The sequence below is a fragment of the Hordeum vulgare genome, chromosome 1H (assembly GCF_904849725.1).
Source record: "Hordeum vulgare subsp. vulgare chromosome 1H, MorexV3_pseudomolecules_assembly, whole genome shotgun sequence".
Classification (NCBI taxonomy): Eukaryota; Viridiplantae; Streptophyta; class Magnoliopsida; order Poales; family Poaceae; genus Hordeum; species Hordeum vulgare.
Genome location: NC_058518.1, coordinates 170,529,773 through 170,539,295, shown reverse-complemented (window position 1 = coordinate 170,539,295; position 9,523 = coordinate 170,529,773). Strand labels below are relative to the sequence as shown.

Below are 9,523 nucleotides of genomic sequence, written 5' to 3'. Positions count from 1 at the left end.
AACCATGACGAAGAAAACACTAGTTTTTTTCTCCCACAGGTTTACTTGTTGGGGCTCACGGACGACTATGAGCTTGCCAAACATAAAGAAAACATGTTGAGTAAACCACGTTGCTATTACAGGCGATCATCCATATCTAGAGAAATAGAATAGTCCTGTTATAGAGACTGCTAAGTGCGGAGACGGGAATCAAACCCGTTAGACTAGGTTAAAAAAGCATATCCACTATAGTTCAGTTCAATTTATTTTTCTTAGTTTACTAAGTAGATCTACCTAGCTTCCTCAAGTTATTTAATTTCTTAGTTTTATCTATGCATGTTTTCTGTCTTAGAGTAAGCATTGCGAGAATTCATTTCTTCCGAAGAAAATTTAAAATCTCCTATTCACCCTCCCTTTTAGCCGATTTCTAATCCTACAACATATACTCTCCATTCCAACCAATAAGATGCATACCCCTTTAAAATTTAACTTTGACCTTAAATTAGATTATCACATATAATCCACATTTAGTTGATCTAATCCATGGTTAAAGTTGAATTTTGAGATGCATGCATGCCTTATTTATTGAAATGGAGGGAATAGGCAGTTGAACCAATGAGATGTATCAGAAACATCTTTTTCCTAGGATATTTCGCATTCCAAAGAACCTTCCAAAGAAAAAGAACCAAGATACTAAACCATATCGAACTCGAGTTTTTGAACTATACCATAGGTCACAAAGTATCAACAATCAGAATTTGATGGTATCATCAACATTCAACATCATTATAAAGCACAAAGCAAGCCAGGGAAGTAATTGCCTGCCATGTCTATGAAAATGAGACCAAAAAAACTTTAATGTTAAAATAATCCATTTCATTTTTTATGACAAAAAAGGGTTATCCATCTCACAAAAAGTGGCAGTAATGAACCAATCATAAAAATCATTTTGTTCATTTTTTTTTCAATCCAGCAACAAGATTTTGTACATATAAATTTTTGATAAATGAATGGTCAACTTGTTACATTGGTTGCCATGATCCTGGCTATAGGAACACAATTAGAGAGAAAATAAACCTTTTGCCATCAAGTTAGAATAAATTTGGATCATGCAAAACTAAATGGAAGATCAGGAAATGCAATTCTATAAGAATGCAAGTTGTTCTAGTTTAATTTCTAATGGTTCCCTAGAGAAGCACTCTAGGATGAGTAACTACAAATGGTTTATCTATTCAAGGCTCTATTTATCGACATAATTCGTAGTATCATCCTGCAGACCGGCACTGTTATCCACCCTGCCACTGATTGCTTTGTTCATGACAATTAGTTCTTGTTCTTCTGGGCATTTAGCTTTCTTAAGGAGCCTGCTGGGTTTAGCCTCCTCAGCACAGGAATTATTGTGAAAACTGGATTGTTCAGATTCATTGTGGGTAATATCAACCCCAAGTAACCTTATAGGGGAATTATTGGTACCATCGACCGTAGTGGTCATCAAAGACTCCGGAAGGAGTCTTCTCAGAGGAGGTGTACGCTTAGACAACCAATAATCTAAGCACTTGCGATCAGGATCTAGAGCCTCGATTACCTGTTAAACACAAAGGGGCTCTTAGTAAAACTCAATAACCTGATAAAATGAAGTGACTAACTCCTCCCAGAGAAACAAAAGCTATACATCTGAAAAATCTACCTCAATGATTGGTGGGGAAAAGAAACCAAACATTTCAAGCCCATTTACAGAATCGTTGGATAATAAAGTAGGAACGCCAGATTTGCCAGCCTTATGTTGCTTTTTTATTTCTTCATTCACCCTGTCTCTCACACTATCCCAACATTGCATTGGTGAAGTGTGAGTAAAAGAAACCTCAGGAAGCTCCTCCACAGCCACCTGTAATGATATGGGAAGAAAGCTGTCATATGACCCACAATAAAGCAAATGAGGTCAAGACTGAAAATTGGAGGTATTTAGAATTACAAATACCCTAAACAATGGTCCGAGAAGTCCAGCATCAATAACTTCTGAAATGTAACAACATATTCTCGTCGGATCTAATACACTGTGAAATGTCACTCGACTCCTAAATCCTGCAAAGATGTCATTTTCTCTTAGTTTTAACTTTCTCACACACCATAAAAATATTCATTACACAATTTTGTGCATGTACCTTTCGGGAAGATAGCTTGATGGTTGCACCAATTTTTGCCAACTATTACAGTTCCATACTCAAGTTGCTCAACCTGATGTCGTAAGTTTGCTGGCCAGGAGACTTCATCGGATTGGCTTGAAGAAGGTTTCCCCAGTTGGCTAACCTGGGCGTCAATGCCAAACAGTTCCTTAGTAGTTTTGGAAGGTAGGGTAGATCCTGTTGATATTCGAAAAGGGCATGATAATTCAGATGAATGACTCTGCATGCACTGGAAATTTGAAATAGTTGGATGACTTGTCTGCAGGGACCCCAAATCCATGACCATCGTGTCCTTGTCAATCTTTCCTAAAGCACTAAACGTAGAGCTTGAGAAACATGCTGTATTTGATGTGCTAGAACTACATACTAACTCTTCTTTTATTCTAGGACTACTGGATGGACCTTTTATTTTCAGATTAACACATCTATTCTGCACTTCCTTCTCTTTCGGATATCCCGTTGGCTTGTCAAGGTCCTCCCAGCCATCAAAGCAGCAATCAATGTTGACATCAATAACTGATCCAGATAATTTTGTACTTTTACTGAAGTACATCTTCTGCTGCGTAGAAACAGATTGGCAAGCTAAGTCTACATCATACTCTTTCCACTGGCACACTGCAGCTGGATCTCCCTCCAGAGCAGCAACAAGAGTATTCAGCTCCTCCATACTGTATCGGTGCAACACAAATTTTCTATCCATTTCACATGAACATAGAAGATTTGCATGGTTTAAGCAAGCAAAACGGTTTGGCGAGCAATGGCAACTGACGGCAGATAAATGAAGATCATAAAAGCATGAAAAGCATTCACGGTCTGTTGAATCATAATCCTGACCCATCTTCTTATATTGCAAGAGAGCATTCGTCTCACGTGCTGCACCTTCCATTTTAATTCTTATCTGAAATAATGGAGCCAAAATTATAAGGTAAAATTTATTTTCGTTGAGTGAGAACTGACAAATAATTAATACCAGAATTGAGAAGTACCTTTAACGCACTTGTGAGCATTCCATTTTTTCCACAGGTATCAAGCCATATACATTCCTTCTGACCACTCCTGCAGTTGTGAAGGTTCGCCCAAACCTGTCTGAGAGCTGCTTGTGCAGTTTTAAGTAATAACCTGTCATGTGATATTGATGTCTTGCGCCGCTGATCTCTGTAGAGCTCAACAGCACATTGTCCATGGGGCAGCCAGTCCACGGGAGCAACGTTTACTGCCTCCGCACAATTGAAGCCACAGTTGAACCCAGAATGGTAAGCTCGCGGTAATGTCAGAACGAACTCGCCTGGATTCTGAACAACACGGTAAACAGGAATTCCTTCTGATTTTAGAACAGAAGGGGATAACTGTGTAACCTGCACAAAGAAATTCAGAATGAAAATGGATGAAGGTGCAAAAACATTTGCATAATGCAGGACAAGGATGTGTTGCGTGCATGGAGTTGGAGGTGAGAATTGGGGATCTGATCAGAGGGGGTAGCGAGGTTTGCCCTCAGGCTCACCTAGGGGGTTCCTCTTCTGCTATGACCGCTCGAGGCTAACTCCAAGTTGGGGCAATTTTCTATATTTCTTGATCGATAACCCTAATACAAACTATCCTCCCTTTATATAGATCAGAAAGAGCCGGGCACATCAATGGCCGCGGGCATACTTCTAATCACAGTCAAAGCACGTGCCTTTAGCGTGCACCAGCAGCAGGCTGTTTGGGTCGTAGACTTGGTTTCTTTGGAAGACAACATGGTGCCTAGGGATGGTGTCGTGGATTTGGGGTCAACGTGGTGTCATGGATTTGGAGTCAACATGGCAGCCTCAAGGTTCATTCATCTGAAAGACACAGCTAATGTTCATAATCTGGAAGATTTGGGGTCAACATTGAATCATCATCGGGATGACACCGCTACTCATAAGAGAGTGCTTAAGCTCATGGCAGCCTCAAGGTTCGATGGGTACTACAAGTCCAAATCGACACGGTTCACCCTCCCCTCTATATTAGGGAATTCCAGCTTGTGGAACTTCAGAGCAGCACGACGTCCTTCCCGGATCAGTGAAAGGTGCAGCCAGTGCAGCAGAACCTGTGGTGTCAATCACATCATCTTTTTTGTTGGGCGCCTTCCTGGATCCTCCCTTCTCCAGAAGGTTGATGGATACCCTAGCAGGCGCTAATTGTTCCTTCAATGTTGCGACAGCTCAGGTGCTGCTTTGAGGTCAGATAGAAAGAAAAATAAAAGGAGGGGGGGGGGGGGAGGGGGACAGAGCCGATTCCAGGTTTTCGGTGGTGATGGGATCGCCAGTGGTGGTGGTGGTGGACGGCAGAAGAAAGTCCTCTCTGATACCAAATATGGTGTGTGCGTGGAAATGGAGGTGGGAACTAGGATCTGGTTGGAGGGGGTAGCAAGGTTAGCCCTCGGGCACAAGTATGGACTCATCCCCTGCCATGACGCTGTAGGCTCTGAACTCTCAGTTTGGGACAATTTTCTCTATTTCTTGGTTGATAACACTAATACAAACTATCCTCCCTTTATATATAGATCAGAAAGATCACATGATTTGGAGAGCAAACCAAATCTTGGAAGGAGTAAAGACAACTTCCTAATAGAGATAAACTAGGAGGCTGTTTGGTTGCTGCCGAGGAGCGCCACGCCGAATCATGGGCATGCCAAAAAGTTGGTGGCCGATTTGGCCGCCCCCGTTTTGCCAACGAATTGGCGCAAAAACAGAAGAGGAAAGGGTGGGGTGGGTGAGCGAGCCAAATCTTTGGAGTCCATCCAAACACGCTACAATATCTCGGTCAACGCCAAAATGTTGGCTGGGTGGGCGGGGGCTCCAATACAAACAAGCCCTAGGACTTCTCGGCCACCAAGGATTGGCCATGTGCCTGCCTAAGGCACAGCTGTTGGTGTAGTTACAGACTGTGCTGCAGGTTTGGGCCTGCGGCTATAGTGCTGCCCCTGTGCTGTGGCATCTTAGGGTCCAGTTGTCTATTAAGCTTAGCTTAGAAGCATCCAGGGTAAGGGTGTGTGTGTCCTGGTAGAAGAGTCCTTGTGGGAAGAGTCCAGCTATCTCCTAGATGAACCCAGCCTAGTCTAGATGTATCCGGCGGGTATGTATCTTAGTAGAAGAGTGTTTGTGGGTAGAGTCCAGTTGTCTAGATGGAGTCAGCCTAGTCTAGTATTATCTAGTGTGTGTTGAATTACTGTTGAGTGAACAGTAACCGACCTAAAGGGTCTGCATAAGGATGTATCCCCCTTGTACTGAGGCAAGCAATGAAATATCTAGTTCCTACCTAAGCTTCTCTTGTACCCCTCCACTTCTCCTATCTTTCCCCACTACCCTTCTACTTGTACCACGGCGCCTACACGGCGATGACCCCACATCCAGCAAGTATCCCACCCTACAACCTCCGTAGCCAACGTCGGCTACAACACCCCGTTAACTGTCCGTAACAGGATGATTTCTCATATTACCGATTATGCTGCATGTTTGCAGAAATTAGCAATAAGGCAGTCTACCAAAATGATTTCTCCAACTAATAATCCAATTATAAATCATGAAAAAATTATGATAAAAAAGAAGGCAATGATACTGAATAAAGTAATACATACACCGAAGAAAATTGCATAATGCTCTCTTTGATTCTTTGAAGGATGCTGTGTAGTTTCCAGTCCACATGAACTCTTGGTTACAAAAAGCATTTACTAGGTTGCATTGCAAACAATGGGTTCTTGTTATCATAATCACTAGGTCATTGCACAAAACAAAAACGTTACCAGCTCATGCAGGAGATCAGGCTGCTCTTCAAACAGTCTTGGCAAGTTCCTTCTCATAGCATCTTCTAGCTTCACTGCATTTTCACCAGGAACACCATACCATACTTTTTGTTCGCCAAAATGCATGTAATTCAGAGAATAAAGGAAATGATCTTCCACATGCTACAGCAACATAAAGAACAAGGATATATGAGAAAGTGGACCCTAAACGATGTGTCATTAGTCAAGTATATATTTAAAATTATTAGCGTCAAGATAACCCAACAAAAGGGTAACCACCTACAAAAATACTAGAATACACTTAGCAAGGTCTGATCCAACCATATTTACATATGCGCATGATTTAGGAGGATTATACTATTATTATCCATATTTCATGAGATGGATGAGAAATAGAAGAATGAAAAATCTTACCCAGCAAAATGATGAGAAACACATCCCAACATAAAGCCAAGGGACAACAACACCAGATATATCCTCAGTTTCAAATGAAAGAACAGATCTAGGTTGTCGTCGCAGATTATTCAAGTTCCAACAAGATAAACCATATGGATCTTGTTTATTTGCATCTGATAGAGACAATTTAGGGAATCCACTACTAAATATTGCAGTGTCCAGATCGGCACCATAATCCACCTAGGCAAAGAAAGTTTGATGTCAATCAGTAAAAACTTAAATCCTAATAAGAACATAATCTATATATAAGCAACTGGGGTACCTCAACTTCATCATCAGGGCATACAACTATCCGCCAATATTCTCCCTCAATTTCCTCAACTGATGGTCGCCATATTTCTTTGTGCTTTTTAATTTCAGAAAGAGAAATTTCATCACTTCCCTTCATTCCAAAATATTGCTCCTTGAACATATCAGCATATTTCTGAAACTCCTCTAGTGTGAAATCTGAGCCAGACTGAAAGCCAAACTTCTCATCCTGGTCTGCAGAATCAGCGCTAGGTCGCCTCCGAGACATCCCAAACCTCAGTTTCTTTCTTCTCTTTCTTTTCTTCTGAACTCGAGGTTGTGTTTCTTTTTTTGGGGGTTCCCGATTTTGAAGCTTGTCAACTTGTTGAACTCGGGTGTTAAACTCTGTACAGTTCCAAAAGCTCTTCTCCTTTAGAGGACATGGTGGTCTCCAAGAAGATGGTGGAACAATACGACAAATTCCATATTTTTCTGCTTGAGGACGAATGCTAGTAATGTATCCAATTGCATCTTTGAATTCCTGGTGTGAAAGAAGATTATACACTGTCATCCAAAATAGAATATCACATAACGTAGTTCTGCTAGTGAAGAGAATAGTCCACAAACCTCCTCGGTTGGAGTAAAAACAGGAGCATCATCAATTTCAGGTCTGTTCGATTCATCTGGATGCCACTTTCCATATGTCTGTCAATAAGTTAAAGAAAGGAGACAAAACAATTTAGACAAAGAATGGTCAAATAAACTGTAAGCGATGGAAAACGGTAAATTTGTGCCGATTAAGTTGAAACTTTTCAAGGGCGTACAGTTGTTGTTCCGCCGCCATCTCTACCGCAAGGCCTTAATAGTAGTCATAACAAGATCAACTTCCAGATTAACATTTCACTTAATTGGAAAGTACTACAAGGCTAATGTTCTCATGGTAGGCAGGAATTTATACCTCAAATTATCAAATTACTTTCTCCGTTCCTAAATACAAGTCTTTGTAGAGATTTCACTAAAGGCTACATACAAAGAAAAATGAGTGAATCTACAGTCTAAAGTATGTCTATATACATCCATATGTAGTCTATAGTAAAATCTCTAAAAAGACTTATATTTAGGAACGGAGGGAATATAAGTCTTTTTAGAGATTCCACTATGGATCACATACGGAGCAAAATGAGTGAATCTACACTCTAAAATATGTCTATATACATCCGTATGTGGTCCATAGTGGAAACTCTAAAAAGACTTATATTTAGGAACGGAGGGAGTAATATTTAATAATACGAAACAATTGATTCCAAGAGTGGCAGTTCATCATACTAATGTATTGTAATCTCCTTATGAATTTAACCCATGGATCGTGTCATTGGTTGGTGAATAGTAAAATTATTTCATAGTTCGAGATCTCTATGTTTGTATAACGTATCAATGGAATTGCTGATTCAATTGCATAGGATAAGTATATATTCAATCGGAACAAGACTACACAAATTGTATTCCTGCAAGTCAAAACCAATTTAAGCAGGTCAGATCTACCCAGATTGTTCGAAAGTTTGCGCCACAATTATGCAATCAACATGACCTTTTGGGGGATACTAGATATTTTTCTTGGAATTCTAGAACACCAACACAATCATTAATACTAAGAAACACATGATCATCAATTAGACAATTTCCTTCCTTGCATACGCTCATCAATTCAACTAATGTTTTCCCATCCACAACCGGGCCCAGGAACCAGCATGAAACACCCCCCCTCCACAAATCGCATCTCACTGCTGCATAGATTCCTTTGCCCTAGAACTGAGTCATGACCGATACATTGAAATCTATACGAGGAAACGAGAAACAATTCATTCATAGATATGCACATAACAAATATTATATCCCTCATAGATCAGATAATAAAACCGCGCTACTGCTTCCGAACCAAAGATTCTCGACGTACAAACCCGCTCATCAAGAACAGTTCTTCAGCAGGAACAAATAAAACAACCCATCCATCCATGGTATTAAAAAAAGAACACCGCCTGATCTACGAGCATGCAATATCTTCCAGGCCAGTACCTGCGACGGCCCGGCCGCGGAAGCCGGCTCCGGCGAGGCTGTCCTGCCTCGCATTCTCCTTTTCTCGCCGCGGAGCGAGGGCAAACGAGGGCCGCCGCCCTCCTCCTCCCTAGGGGAGGCGGGCGAGGAAACCATGGGCGCGGCGGGCGAGATGCGTTGGTGGTCAGAAGAAGCTATCGCGGAAAGGAGAGAAGTCCTCACACCCCGCGTCGCGCTTTGGTTTTACGGGGGACGTGACGACCCTCGCACGTGCCCTGCAGGCTGCAGCCGAGTAATGCTCGGGGTGGCAGGGTAGGGCGCTGTATTCTACTCCTACTCGCTCAGCCTGAGTAACGTGTTTCAGAAGGAGAACGCTGGAGTGGCCGGCTGGCTAGGGTTTATACTGGTTAGAGCATTTCTAGTAGAACCCTCAAACCCTTTAATTTAAAATCAGTTTTAAGGGTTGAGAATTGGTCATTTTTGACACTTTTAAGGGTTGAAAAACAGAGGCAAAGACTAGAACCCTCAAACCCAACCCTTATAGCCTAGTTTTGAACACTATGAACATGCACGCGGAGGAACAGAGGATACAAAAATGACTTCAGCCGCGGAGGAGCTCGCGAGGTGGGAAGTGGAGTACGGGTTGGGGCAGTTCCCCCCCCCCCAACCCTCACTTCTACAGGCTGGGAAGGGGTTTGAGGGTTCGACCTCTAAATTTTTTTACGGGTTTAAGGGTTTAAGGGTTGTAGTCTACGCCGTTTTTTCGATGAAAACTGTAAAAAAAAACGGTTATTTTTAAGGGTTTGAGGGTTTGAGGGTTCTACTAGAGATGCTCTTAACGTAGAGATTTCCACATTGG

At 41.8% G+C, this 9,523-nt stretch overlaps 1 protein-coding gene across 1 annotated transcript; it reads right to left on the bottom strand.

The window, feature by feature from the left end:
- Window positions 1-891: 891 nt before the first annotated feature.
- Window positions 892-8,963, bottom strand: LOC123427966 (lysine-specific demethylase JMJ18-like). The gene is made up of 10 exons (XM_045112116.1): window positions 8,686-8,963; window positions 7,240-7,317; window positions 6,647-7,153; window positions 6,343-6,564; window positions 5,929-6,090; window positions 3,149-3,517; window positions 2,142-3,060; window positions 1,958-2,061; window positions 1,667-1,864; window positions 892-1,564 (listed from the first exon to the last, which is right to left on the bottom strand). Exons 1-10 carry the CDS (start codon window positions 8,818-8,820, stop codon window positions 1,220-1,222), a joined length of 3,039 nt encoding a protein of 1,012 aa, XP_044968051.1. The 5' UTR covers window positions 8,821-8,963; the 3' UTR covers window positions 892-1,219.
- Window positions 8,964-9,523: the final 560 nt, after the last annotated feature.

Bases quoted from the DNA above. Each gene is read 5' to 3' on its own strand.
- LOC123427966 (XM_045112116.1), bottom strand. From the start codon at position 8,820: ATGGTTTCCTCGCCCGCCTCCCCTAGGGAGGAGGAGGGCGGCGGCCCT. The intron at 7,318-8,685 runs GTACTGGCCTGG...ACTTATTGACAG, and splicing joins CCGCGGCCGGGCCGTCGCAG to ACATATGGAAAGTGGCATCC. The intron at 2,062-2,141 runs GTACATGCACAA...ACATCTTTGCAG, and splicing joins TCAAGCTATCTTCCCGAAAG to GATTTAGGAGTCGAGTGACA.